This window comes from Aquarana catesbeiana, linkage group LG13 (genome assembly GCF_042186555.1).
Source record: "Aquarana catesbeiana isolate 2022-GZ linkage group LG13, ASM4218655v1, whole genome shotgun sequence".
Lineage (NCBI taxonomy): Eukaryota > Metazoa > Chordata > Amphibia > Anura > Ranidae > Aquarana > Aquarana catesbeiana.
In genome coordinates, this window is record NC_133336.1 from 159,495,576 (window position 1) to 159,509,995 (window position 14,420).

General features: G+C 44.0%; 1 protein-coding gene across 4 annotated transcripts in view; it reads right to left on the reverse strand.

Annotated features, from left to right (window-relative positions):
• Window positions 1–13,254, reverse strand: part of FSIP1 (fibrous sheath interacting protein 1) — a 305,263-nt gene extending 292,009 nt beyond the window's left edge. The window contains exons 1-3 of one of the 4 annotated variants that reach the window (XM_073609241.1): window positions 13,015–13,244; window positions 5,783–5,972; window positions 1,786–1,942 (exon numbers count right to left, since the gene is read on the reverse strand). In XM_073609241.1, the coding sequence (XP_073465342.1) occupies window positions 1,786–1,942; window positions 5,783–5,965 (340 nt within the window). In that variant the 5' untranslated portion in view covers window positions 5,966–5,972; window positions 13,015–13,244. Of the gene's footprint in view, window positions 1–1,785; window positions 1,949–5,782; window positions 5,973–13,014 lie in introns of all 4 variants that reach the window. The other 3 variants (XM_073609242.1, XM_073609240.1, XM_073609239.1) reach the window with 3 other exon arrangements.
• Window positions 13,255–14,420: the final 1,166 nt, after the last annotated feature.

The window sequence follows — 14,420 nt, forward strand, 5'->3', positions numbered from 1 at the left end:
TAAAAAAAAAAAAACTCCTGATGAAGGTGAATAAATCACCTGGACCAAACGGACCCACATGTCCTAAAGAGCTGAGCTCTGTTGTTTCCAAGCCATTGTTTCAAATTTTTAGCGACTCTTTAGTGACTGATGTCGTACCACTGGACTGGCACAAGGCCAATGTGGTGCCTTTATTTAAAAAAGGGATCAAAGTCTTTACCAAATTACTACATACCAGTTAGTTTAACTTCTGTAGTTGGGAAGATACTCGAGAGTTAAATAAAATACCACAATATTTTAAGCAATAGACAGTATGGATTCATCAAAGACCTAAATTGTCAAACAAATCTAATTTCTTTTTCTGAGGAGGTAAGCAAAAACTTACACAGGAAAGGAATGACAGAATATATAGTAATTATAAAGTGTTATTAAGGGTTGGCCAGGAGGCGTGTCTTTAAAGTATGAAAAAGTAAAATATGTCTGAAAGTAGAATTCCAGCTTAACCCTATCTACTTTTAAAACTGTTCCTCCCTACTCCTAACACCTATGCCAGGCATCGCTAAATAGCGGACCGCAGACTGGATCCGGACCAGGCCACTGTCCCATCCAGACCCGCAGTTGTGCCATTTAGGAGCCGCTTACTTACCCCTGGCCTCCGCCACTGTCAGTCATTCTCAAGGCAGAGCGGAGAGCGGGAGGCAGCATAGCAATGAACAGAGAGTGGGAGGCACAGCTGTACTGGATGAAGGACAGGAGCGGGATCTGCATGAGGTAAAGTGGGAGTAAACCCCCCCATGTATGATTTTTACCCATAGGTACAGTAAATATCTCCTAAACGTGCACCATTTAGGAGATGTCACCGGCGCATGCGCTCAGAAGGAATGGTATACCTGTGCCTTTCCTTCAGAGCCATGCCGTCAATAGCGACTCCAGCGTGCATGCGCAGGAGTGATGTAATTGCCGGCTCAGCCATTCATATCGCCAAAGTCCGCAAACCCGGAAAGAAGAACAGATGTAGATGGTGACAGCGTGCCATCGTGACAGCGTGAAAAGTTAACCCCCGCAGCTCCCGCCTTCCATTCAATGCTGCTGTGCCTCCAGCTCTTCACTATGTGTAAGGTAGGAGAGCACGGGCAAAGGGACATGGCTGTGAATGTGGGGGGGGGGGGAGGGGGTGATGTAAAGGGGGCAGTAGTGTGTGTGTGTGTGTGTGTGTGTGTGTGTGTGTGTGTGTGTGTGGCAGAGCACAATATTGTGATGGGGCCCAGTGGAGCTGCAGGAGAGGGAGAATTCTGCCAATGACTAGCAGGGGAGAGTGCTCTGACAATGGTTAGTAAAGCCTGAACGTAACGTATAGGCTTCAATGGCCCATCTGTTATTGGCTCTCCATCCTCTCCGCTGCAGTTGCACTAGCTGACACAGGGGAGGCAGATCACGTGACAGGACTGGAGCGTTCTGAAAATAGTTAAGTATATAAATCTTTCATACCCAGGTTAGTAAGCATAGGTGTTGAGAGGGGAAAGGGGAAAGGTCTAAGTCAAGAGCAGTTGGGCTTAAGCTGGAATTTAATTTTTAACTCTGTGATTGATTTTTACTTATTTGCCTAAATTATTTATCTTTCCTTTTTATCATTTTAAAATAACCAAGTGCAATATGATCTATCACAAGAATGCAAAAGGTCCAAGGGGATCAGTGTATGGGTAAGTGGGATCTGAGATGATCACAGATATCACTACCCCTGTCCTCTGCTAAATAATGTTCTTTAAATTTGGAGAAAAAATGTTTTCAAGACCACACATTACCTACCTGACTGCTCTGCCGCTGTTGATTTCAGATTGTCATTAATTCTCTCTTCCTCACTGTTTAATGTGATCACTGTAGGGCTCTGTGACCTCTGACCTTTAAGACTGTTTTCCAGACTTTGGGCTTTAAGAGTTTCTGGTTCATCATATAAAGTACAATTCTGCAGCTTCAAAACACAGAGGTTTAAACAGGTTTTGCATGACATATTGTAATATTTCATATGTACAGTTTATGATTCACCAATATTTATTTTCACATTAAACTAATAAACATATTAATGCATACCATTATCATACCCATGCATGACTACTGTTACTCTATATGGTATGTCAGCCAAGGGTCTGGTACCACCCAAATCAAAACTTCTGCTGTCCAATTCACAAATCGCTGCTAAAAGGTAATAACAGAAAACCTTTGCTGGTGAAAACTGTCTGAGACACCACATTGTACCATTCTGTACATGCTCCCAAGGGTGTCCCTGGTAATCCAGATGTCAGTCCCAATACCTAACCAAGAGATGTGAGATTCACACTTTTATGATCAGCGACTGAAACTATTACATGCTTTACACAATTTAAATCAGACAATATGTCTGAGCCTTCTGACACAGTAAAGCTGAACTCCAGGTACGGTTTTATTGCGTAGTTACATTGGTCCAGTTTGGCATTCTGTAAATGGCAGCTGTGCCAAGCGAGAGACCCCCTGTGTTCACTATGCAGAAAATTAGCTGCTCAGTACAGGACCAAGAGGACCGTGGCGATCACTGTAGTAACAATGACTACTGCAGTAACTCTCCAGTTTTACAGGCATCGAACATGTATACAGTGGAACCTTGGATTACGAGCATAATTCATTCCAGAAGAATGCTTTTAATCCAAAGCACTCCTACATCAAAGCAAGTTTCCCCATAGAAATCAATGGAAACTCAGATAATTCGTTCCACAGTGACTTCTATGGTATGCAGTACCGCATGTGGCCAGAGGTGGGGGGCACCGGAGACACTCGGAAACACTTGAAGCCGCTCGGATGCACGCCGAAACACTCGGGAAGGCTCGGAAATGGAGTGAATGCACCGGAGCGGCTCCACATGTCACCGGAGCCCCCGCACCTTTGGCCAAATGCGGTACTGCACACTGCAGAGGCTTGAATGCTGCTCGTTTTGTGAGACAACACTCGTCAGGATTTTTAAAAAAATAATAGCTCGTACTATGAAACGCTTGTTAATCGCATTACTCGCAATCCGAGGTATTATTGTCCTTACATTGACTCAAGCTGGGCCAATGTAACTATGCAGTAAAGCTGTACCTGGAGTACAGTAGCATTCCTAAAAAAAAAAAAAAGTTGATTTGGAGGAGGTGTCATGGCAGAATCTCATGGTGTTTCTGCCCCCCCCCCCCCCCCCATTCAGACTGGGGACTCGCTAAGCTATCCCTCATTACCATACAATGGTTCTAAATTGTTAACCCTTTGTTAGGACAGACAATGTTCAAATCTGCGAACCCTCCTAAACATTAAAATGCAACAAGCATTACAAAAAAAACAAAAAAAGGTAACCAGCAATTTTTGTTTATTTATTTTTTTAGTTATGCTATGTCAATGACAACTTGTAACAAAATATAAAGTAGGTGTTATACCAGTTTGGCTGCAAAATGGGAAAAACACTTTAAGATCTTAAAACAGTTTGGTAAAGTCTCTTGTCTTAAGCGGAGCTCAAGCCTGGGTGAGAAAAAAGTTAAAAGTCAGCAGCTACAAATACTGTAGCTGCTGACTTTTAATATAAGGACACTTAGGCCCCTTTCACACTGCTGCGACTTAAAAGTTGCGCGATTTTACTGCGATTTTGCGGCCGCGATTTCAGGGAATGCCTGTGTAAACTTGAGGTCTGTGGACCTCAACTCACATCAAAGTCGGACCAAAGTAGTACAGGGACTACTTTGAAGTCGCACAGATATTGGAAATCATGGGGTACGACTTGTCATGCGACTTTGCAGTCCCAAGTCGTAGGACAAGTCGCACAAGTGTGAAAGGGGCCTTAGCTGTCCAGGGAGCCCGCGATGTTGGCAGCCGAAGCCGACCTGTCCACCGGCTCCAGGTGCAGGTACTGGCATCCTACTAAGGGAAACAGAAAGTGAAGCCTTGTAGCTTCACAGCCTGTTTCCTACTACGCATGCACGAGTCACGCGGCACTTCCTGAATGGTTCCATCATCTTCTGGGACACACACACAGGTCCCAGAAGGCAACGGGGGGGGTGGGCAAAAAAGATAAAAAACACGAAGAGTGACGTTCCTCACTGCGGAGCCGTAGGACAGAAGTCCTAAAGACAATATAAGAAAAAGGTATTAAAAAAATATATATATATCCAAAAAAGATGCATGTGAACCCAAATCTATTTTTTTTTTAACATTCTTTATTTATATTTTTCAAAAGACAGGCACGGATGCAGGTGGGTAAATACAGCAGTCCAAAATTGGACAAATCCAGAATAATGACATAGATATCCATTAATAATTTAAACCAACGAAGGAATCCACACATTGTTTAAAAGCAACATAACAACCTGAGACATACTAGCCAGCCTACAGCTTGTCTGAACCATTTTTATAACAGGAACAGAAGGGGAGAAACACGGCCTTCTCCAAACAGGAGCCGCTGTAAGATAAATTTATTTTTTAATATTTGACATTGTGCCTCACTGTATACATTTTTTGTGAATACGTTGCAAAGTTTCTGTTTTAGGGCAATCCTGCCAGTAGCAGCACTTCTTCTTTCTGCAGGCTGACCATGCTAATCTACTGCCTTGCAATTAGCAGAAGCATCGTTAGCCTTCCATGTGTGCTCCTTCAGCTGGACCGTTGGGCTGTTTGTTACGTCTTTCAGAAAGGCAGTCAAACTAGAAAACTAGAACTCGCATGGCCGGCAGACAATGCTGCTGCTAATTGTCAGGCAGTGGCACAAAGCTGTCAAAGAAAGCAGTGAAGGGGATATATTGGGTTGAAGGCTATGTTCATAGGTTTGCTTCAAGCAAGCACAATTTTCAATATGCTATAACCCTGAACTAGTTATTTGTGTACTTGTATGTTCTTAACAAAAAAAAACAAAAAAAAACTGTAATCTATTAAAAAATATGGTTTAGTGACTTGTTAAGTATTAAAATCAATGAGCATAGCATACATACATAGCATAACAAGTAGGCAGCTAGAACTTTTTAGGGGGTAAGCAATGGCAACTCTAAATTTTCCTTTCAGGACAGGTTTACTTTGAATTTTCTATGCTAACAGGAACTAGTGATGGTTGTCCAAGAAGATGGGTAAAGATAATCCGTCTGAATCTGATTGGTAGGTATTGTCAACAGAGTTTTTATTTTACATATTATAATAAGGCTCCATGCACACTGGATGTTAAAATAACTTTATAAAAACGGCAGTAGCTTTGCAGTGAGTCTTGCAACAGTTTTTAACGTTTTTGCAATAGCGTTTATTAGCGTTTTTCAGCATTTTTCTGCATCAGCGTTTTTTTTTTTTTTCAATGGATCAAAAATGTTAAAAACCGCTGGTGAGCCACGTTCTTGAGCGTTTATGGACGTTTATCAGCATTTATGAGCGTTTGGCTGTTTTTGTGGTCAGAAAAACGACTCCTGAACGTGATTTTATGGCGTTCAGAAAACAGCCCAGAAACTCCACTGCTGATAAACATCCAAAAACGTCCATGTGTGCATGGACACATAGGATAACATAGAGGGGAGATTATGGGCTGTTAAAAAACGCCCAAACCCCCAAAAACTGCTTCAGTGTGCATAGAACCTTAGATGGTCCAGCTGTAGGCCATTGCATCACTAAACATCTACTAATGTAAGATCTTCTCTTGACACCAACAAAATTTTGGACATATTGCAATAAATACAGGAATCTAGTCCAAGGATTTCCTTTTCCTCAATGTAAACTCTTTCAAAAAGCATTTTTGTCAGACATTGCACTGCAAAAGATAGATAAATGACTTTACCTCTGAAAGGCACAGTTCTGGTGATAACACTTCCAAAGAGCCTACAGTGGAAAATATTTTTGGGTTCTCTGCCTGAAGTGAACTTGAAATACGGCTTTCAGGACGGGACCGAGACACTGAAGATGGTCTGGAAATGTCATCCAGGTTTCCTTTCACAATATCCATCTCCAGAAAACTCTTCATATAAAATCTAAATACAAGCACAATGTATTTATCACATATTACTATAGATAGGTTTCAAACTTTAAATCCCTGTAATTACAGGTGAAATGGTTGTATTTAATCTGAACTCCAGGCATATATATAAAAGACACAAACTAATGCAGCTTTGTACCCATTAAAACAGAAGTTTGGTATTAAAATAAACATTCATACTTATCTAGATGGACGCAGCATCGATCCAATGCTGCATTTGTATCCCACCATCTCTACACCGAGAACTGAGCAGCCACTGGTCGCTCAGCTCTCGGTTCTCAGTGAGCAAAGAACCAGGGACTGTCAGTCACCAGATCTTTGCTCTGCCCCTCCAGCTCTCACTGGAGGGTCGTGCTGTGCAGGGGGCGGGAGTATATGGTCTCGGGCTCTCAGCGGCTCACTGAGAGGCTGCGCCAGCTGCCAGTCCTGGCCTCTGGGTGGATCCCAACATTAAAGTCGGGATTCCTCCAGAGTCTGGAACAGCTGAGTGTCATCAGCCAACTGAATACGGGTCACTCCTGTGATCCCCAGAAGAAGTAGTACCATTAGAACTTAGGCTCTACTTCTCCTTTATTAGACCATACATTATACATTTATTCTTTAAATGCAAGCAGTGAAAGTGCCTGGATTTGACCTGGTATAAACCTCTAGTAATGGCCAACCAAGACAGCATAGAGCTGTGGGTATAAAAGCTCCCCCTTTGTCACCCAGTCTAGAATATAGGGGAACCTTTCACCACCATTGTGGTAGCACACTCTATGTCTGGAGGCATTTAGGTTAAGCATGGGACAGAAGGGGTAAAAAAAGAAAAACCTCCTCACCACTACCCCACCTGCAGCACAAATGGGCACCATGAGGCAGTTTGTTAATTCAAAGGACTGAGGTTCAGACAAGCATCAAAACTCAATCTAGGGCTGCCTGCGATACAGGAAAGCAGCTAAAAGAGATTGGGAAAGGGCAACAGAGCTTCAGAAAGCTTTCCCAGGGCATGATCTGCAGGCCTAAAAAGAGTTGATGGCAGTCCACATTCCTGGATTCCATGGATCAGACACTGGGAAAGTAGAAGCAGGTAGGACACAGCAGACAGTTTTTGCTGCTCACACTCTAACCTGTCCAATTGAAAAGTGATTTGAAACACGTAGACCCCTTTCAAACTGGAGGCGTGTTTTCAGGTGCTAAAGGGCTAAAAATAGCGCCTGTAAAGCGCCTAAAAAATGCCTCCCCTGCAGTCCCAGCGTGAAAGCCCGAGTGCTTCTATACTGAGGCGCTGCACTTGGCAGGACGTTAGAAAAAGTCCTGCAAGCAGCGTCTTTGGGGTGGTGAAGGAGCGGTGAATAACCCTTTCTTTGGCCCCTACCGGGGGTTAAAATCGCCCTGCTAGCGGCCGAATAGCGCCGCAAAAACGACGGTAAAGCATCGCTAAAACTAGCTTTACCACTAACGCTGCCCGCGGCTCAGTGTGAAAGGGGTCTTAGTATTTTTAATTAATAAATATAATAAGAATTGTAGGGGCATTCTTTATGTCTGGAGGAAAAGAGATTTTGCCTCCACATGTGGTCAGGCTTTCTCACAGTAAGAGCTGTGAAAATTTTTAAATAGTTTCCCTCAAGAATTATATGTGTATAGTCAGAGCTCAAAAAACAGATTTGTTCATAAAATTCACACAGTCCTGAGGAAGCGGGGGATCCCACGAAACGTGTAGACCATTTGTGAAGCTATCCGTGGACTTTTGGTGACAAAGTTCTGAATTACGAAAAGGATTTTTCTGTTCCTTATGTGTTCTTGACAGACTTTCATGGAAATTATATTTTTTAAAGAAATCATGTTGTTTGTTTTTAATGTGAAACAGAATACAATTTTGTAATTTTTTACATATGTTTACAAGTGGTTCTCATTGGAATAGACAAAATCCCCAATTTTGCTTAAAAGGATTGTCTGTATAGATATCTCAAGAACCAGTTATGTCCAGCTCATTAGATTGATTTTTTTTGTTTTTTTTTTAAGAGCTGGATGCATTCCTAAATGCAAAAAAATACAACTGGATTTTAATTTATGCAATTAAAAAAAAAATGTTCCCCATTGGGACATATCGGACCATGCTGCATAGGGGTTCTTCACCTTCCTCTGGATCAACTGTGAGTAAAAGATTGTGTATATGGAGTTTTTTTTTATTTATTTTTTTATTGGTTGAACTAGATGGCCTTGTGTCTTGTTTCAACCTATGTATTTGAAGATGGTGAAACACCTAAGCATTATAGCAGCATTAACAGCAAAAACCACAGGGCACCTCTCAAATCACTCGTGTTTAAAATGGAGGACCATAAAAAAAGGTCTTGCTGCATCAACTTGCGCCTAAGAGGTCTTCTTGAAGCTAAAAGAAACCCTGACCTAGCTGACACTGTGCAAGGGATCTTAACCACTTCAACCCCGGAAGAATTTACCCCCTTCCTGACCAGAGCACTTTTTGCGACTCGGCACTGCGTCGCTTTAACTGACAATTGCTCGTCGTGTGTGTACCCAAACAAAATTGACGTCCTTTTTCCCACAAATAGAGCTTTCTTTTGGTGGTATTTGATCGCCTCTGCGGTGTTTCTTTTTTGCGCTATAAACAAAAAAAGAGCGTCAATTTTGAAAAAAAAAGCATTATTTTTTACTTTTTGCTATAATAAATATCCCCCATAAATATACAATTTTTTTTCCCCTCAGTTTAGGCCGATATGTATTCTTCTACATATTTTTGGTTAAAAAAAAAAAAAAAAAAATCACAATAAGCGTATATTGATTGGTTTGCGCAAAAGATATAGCGTCTACAAAATAGAGGATAGATCTATAGCATTTTTTTTATTATTTTCTTTTTTACTAGGAATGGCGATGATCTGTGATTTTTATCGTGACTGCGACATTATGGAGGACACATCGGACAACTTTGACACATTGTTGGAACCACTGGCATTAATACAGCGATCAGTGCGATTAAAAATGCATTGATTACTGTAAAAATGTCACTGGCAGTGAAGGGGTTAACACTAGGGGGCGGTGAAGGGGTTAACTGTGTTCCCTGGGAGGTGATTCTAACTGAAGAGGGAGGGATTAACTACAGGAAGTGACAGATCGTGGTTCCTAGCTAATAGGAACACATGATCTGTCACTCCTGTCAGAACAGAACAGGGAAATGTATGTTTACATACACTCGTCCCTGTTCTGTGTCTCCAGCTCACGATCGCTTGTGGCCAGCGCTCATCGCAACCTTCGGCCACGAGCATTGGCACCCCCGCTGTGCAGCGCAAGCCTGCTATCCGGGCCCTGCGAGCCAACGTATAGTTACGTGGTTTCGCGCAGGGGAGCCAACCTGCCGCAGTAAAACTGCAGCGGCTGGTCCAGAAGCAGTTAAACACCATCAAGACCCACCACCACCGGTCTAAAATTTGTTTATCTAAGTTTTTTGTGGATTGTTCCACACTATAGCCCCAGAGCCCTAATGCCCGGTACACACGATCAGAAAATGGTAGGGAAAATACAGCTTTCGTAGCGATCTTATGATAATCGGATCGTTAGTACAGCGCTTTCAATAGCCGATCAGGACAGTTCATCCGATATTATTTGATCGGACATGCACGAAAAATGTTTTCGTACGATGCCAGATCGTATGATTTTCATTTAACCAGTACAGCTGTCGTTCGAAAATGCAATACAAATGCATTACAACACTTCCGAATTTTTATTCCGTCGTACGAGAATTTTCGTCACCTTAGTAAAATCTTCAGATTCGATCTGAGATTAGCATGCAAACAAAAAAACAAATGATCATTTGTCTGAGAATCTCATCGTGTGTACCGGGCGTAAAGAGGTTGTAAACCCTCGTGTTTTTTCACCTTAATACATCTATGCATTAAAGAGGTTGTAAACCCTTGTTTTTTTTTTCTTTAAATAAGAAACATGTCATACTTACCTCCACTGTACAGTTCATTTTGCACAGCGTTGCCCAAGTCCTCCTCTTCTGGGGTCCCTCAGCGGCGCTGGTGGCTCCTCCCCGCATCGAGTGTCCACGTTGGAGAAGGCTCTCCTAAGGTGGACAGCCCCGAGTCCTGCATTTGTGTCCAATCACACAGAATGAAGGACTCGGCCTCGCCCCCCCGGCGCCGCATCATTGGATTTGATTGACAGCAGTGGAAGCCAATGGCTGTGCTGCTATCAATCTATCCAATCAGGACACGAGACACCAGCTAGAGCTGGTATGCTCGTTCCTGGCCGGAGGATGACAGCGTTCAGGTAAGTAAAATGGGGGGCTGTAGGGCTGCAGCACTACAGAAGGTTTTTCACCTTAATGCATAGAATGCATTAAGGAGAAAAACCATGAGGGTTTACAACCCCTTTAAGGTGAAAAAACTTCTGTCCCTGACCAGCCCCCCCTGTTTTACTCACCTGAGCCTGTTCGTTCCCTCGGCGGACATGTGCTCTACCTCTCTGCCCGGGGTTCTCGGCTCTTGACTGGATAGCAGCGCAGCCATTGCCTCTCGCTGCTGTAAATCAAATCCAATGACACAGGCGCCGGGGGCGGGGCCGAGTCCAGCATTCTGTATCTATTGACGCAAATTCTGGACTTGGGAGCGCGCCCACAAGGTAACCCCCAGGGAGAGCGCTTCTCCTAGGGGGTTTACCGATGCGAGGCGGAGCCGCGAGCGCCGTTGAGGGACCACAGAAGACGAGGTTCAGGGCCACACTGTGCAAAACAAACTTCACAGTGGAGGCAAGTATGACATGTTTGTTATTTTATTTTTTTTTTTAAACGATTTACAACGATTTACACAGGCACCCTGTGTTGACCCCCGGCTCTGGTCGGAGGGTTACCGTTGTTCGACAGTCTATGTCCTAAATACACAGACATCTCAAGTCTCCCGCGAGGTGCGGGAGTCTCCCGCATTTCTGCGGCGGTTCCCAAACACCCGCAAGCGCCTCCCAATAATGATCGGTGCAGCGGGGAACAGCTGTGATCACCGATCTCCTTTGTATAGATTTTTAGCTGACAGCCGCTTCTCCTCCTCCTGTCAGCTGTCAGCTAAAAAGCTATACAGGGAGATTGGTGATCACAGCTGTCACTCCTGCTGCACCGATCATTCCCAGCTACTCTGTGTGCTCCTCCCCAGCTCTCCCCGTGTCCTTCTTCACCTCCCTTCTCCTCTGGCCCCCTCCATGTCCTTCCTCACCCCCCTTCTCCTCTGGCCCCCTCCATGTCCTTCCTCACCCCCCTTCTCCTCTGGCCCCCTCTATGTCCTTCTCCACCCCCCGTTCTCCTGTGGCCCCCTCTATGTCCTTCTCCACCCCCCGTTCTCCTGTGGCCCCCTCCATGTCCTTCCTCACCCCCCTTCTCCTCTGGGCCCCTCCATGTCCTTCCTCACCCCCCTTCTCCTCTGGCCCCCTCCATGTCCTTCCTCACCCCCCTTCTCCTCTGGCCCCCTCCATGTCCTTCCTCACCTCCCCTTCTCCTCTGGCCCCCTCCATGTCCTTCCTCACCCCCCTTCTCCTCTGGCCCCCTCCATGTCCTTCCTCACCCCCCTTCTCCTCTGGCCCCCTCCATGTCCTTCCTCACCCCCCTTCTCCTCTGGCCTCCTCCATGTCCTTCCTCACCCCCCTTCTCCTCTGGCCTCCTCCATGTCCTTCCTCACCCCCCTTCTCCTCTGGCCCCCTCCATGTCCTTCCTCACCCCCCTTCTCCTCTGGCCCCCTCCATGTCCTTCCTCACCCCCCTTCTCCTCTGGCCCCCTCCATGTCCTTCCTCACCCCCCTTCTCCTCTGGCCCCCACCATGTCCTTCTCCACCCCCTTCTCCTCTGGCCCCCTCCGTGTCCTTCCTCACCCCCCTTCTCCTCTGGCCCCCTCCATGTCCTTCTCCACCCCCCGTTCTCCTCTGGCCCCCTCCATGTCCTTCCTCACCCCCCTTCTCCTCTGGCCCCCTCCATGTCCTTCCTCACCCCCCTTCTCCTCTGGCCCCCTCCATGTCCTTCTCCACCCCCCCTTCTACTCTGCCCCCCCCCCTGTTCTCCTCCGGCCCCCGTGTTCTCTTCCACCCCCCCTCGTCCCCCCGCAGCCGGCTCCACTCCTCTCCTCTCCCACCGGCTGCGGGGGGAACTAGTAATTGTGCACAGTGAGCGACATCGCTCCTGTGTCCTGTGATTACTGAGCAGAGTAAACTGTGTTTGCTCAGTTTATGAATGGAGATGAGCCTCTGTCTCCTGCTTATTCATCTTTAGTGCTGAGAAAGTGACTGGGGAATGTGTCCTCAGTCCCTTTGTCTGTCTCAAATGGGAGATGTCAGGGGTCTGTTTAGACCTCTGACATCTCACCAAAGCCCCCCAAAAAATATAAAAAAAAAAAAAAAATATATAAAAAATGAAAAAGTGTAAAAAAATAAAATAAACTACTGACACCACTCTCCCCTGCCCTACCAACACTGTCCACTGCCCCAACCCCCTCCTCCCCAAAAAGCATTATTAAAAAAATTAAAAAACAAATTAAATTGTAAAAAAATGAATTATTATAAATAAAAAAAACCGACTGACACCGTCCACATACCCCCCACCCCCTTCCTCAAAAGCACTGCGAAAAAAATATTTAAAAAAGTGATTTAAAAAATATTTTGCCGCGGGGGTGGGGGGGCCTTTACAGGCGCGAAGCGCCAACTCCCCGAAATGAGTTTCTGCAGGTTGGGATGTCAGAATACATGTCATACGTGTACATTTTTTACACTGTTTTATATTAAGTTTACTGATTGTATCCCCTGTGCGAGAGTTTTACAACTTTATTTCTTTTTTCTCTTTGAATAAAAATATGGTACAAGAAAAGACCCACCACTGCTGAATTTCCCCCAGATAGAGAGCCCAGAACACTGCGTCAGTGCAGCCTATTATCTAGAAAGGAAGCCTGGGGCCATCTAAATGGGGAAATCCCCTTCAATCCAACAGACCCTTTTCTAGTGATGAGCTTCCATTGGACACGGCGCGCCGCACCCTCCCCGCAGGACCTACAATCACGTGACGCTTACCTGTGATCCCGACCGTACCGCGCCCTCCGGCTATTTCCCGAAACACACCGATAAACACGTACAGTCCATGGTCACCATCTACACTCACTTCACTAATTCGCCCTATTCCCGTACATGTCGTCCGACTTCAACCCGAGCCTTTCCGAGATGCAGCTACGTTGTTCTGTTTGCGGCGTTCATCGTTGCTAGGTTACAGTCCATTCATTATTGGGCTGCGGTGTGTCTGCCTACGGTGTCTCTCATGGGTCAAGATCCTTAGACACAAGGCGCTCTCTCTATATGTGTAAAAGGGGCAGCGACCCCAGTGTTTGCCTTGGTTAGACTTTCTGATGTGTAATCTATAAGTTTATTATATATGTTCTATGTTATTATTTATAAACAAATATAAATTTGACAAAAAAAAAATAAAATGACAATAATTATATTTGTTTATAAATATCATTTATAATGACACATTTGTTTATGTTTAGTATATATATATATATATATATATATATATATATATTTGTTTATGTTTAGTATATATATATATATATATATATATTTGTTTATGTTTAGTGTGTGTGTGTGTGTATATATATATATATATATATATATATATATATATATATATATATATATATATATATATATATATATATATATATATATATATATATATATATATATATATATACACATACCTCCCAACATTTTGAGATGGGAATGAGGGACACCTACTAGCAAATGTATGAAGGTATAGGACACGCCCCCCTGCCACACACCCTTAAAGGAGAATTCACCGGGGAAAAAAAAGGTTCATTAAATCCACAAGGGTTTTTTTTTTTTTACCACTATTCCTTTATATTGGCTTTTGAAATTCACAAATGCAGCAATTTAGAAATTTCATGAAAGGTTTAGCACTGGGAAACACTTTTTGAAAGATAAAAAGTGCATTTTATATACAACTATAGAGATCGTACCAAAATGAGGGACAAATGAGGGGGAAAGGGGGACATTGCTCCAAATCAGGGACAGTCCCTCGAAATCCGGGACAGTTGGGAGCTATGTGTGTATAACAGGCATGTCCAAAGTCCGGACCGCGTGTCAGTTTAATGCGGCCCCACTGGTAATTTGTACCACCTGCCCCACCCTGTTAGAGTGTAAGCTCTTCTGAGCAGGGAACTCTTAATCCTCTTGTATTGTATCTGTATTCAAACTTAAAGTAATCTAGTATTACTTATCCGGCGCTTAGGCAAAGTTACTATGGTTAAAATGAAAAACTGGAACAAGCTGCTGCTATAACAAATACTTATAAACATAAAGCAGAGGTCCACCCTAAAAAAAAATACATAAAACGCTCCTTTAAATACATTATAAATCATTTGAAAAAAAAAATTTTTTTTTACTTACCAGAAATGCCTGTT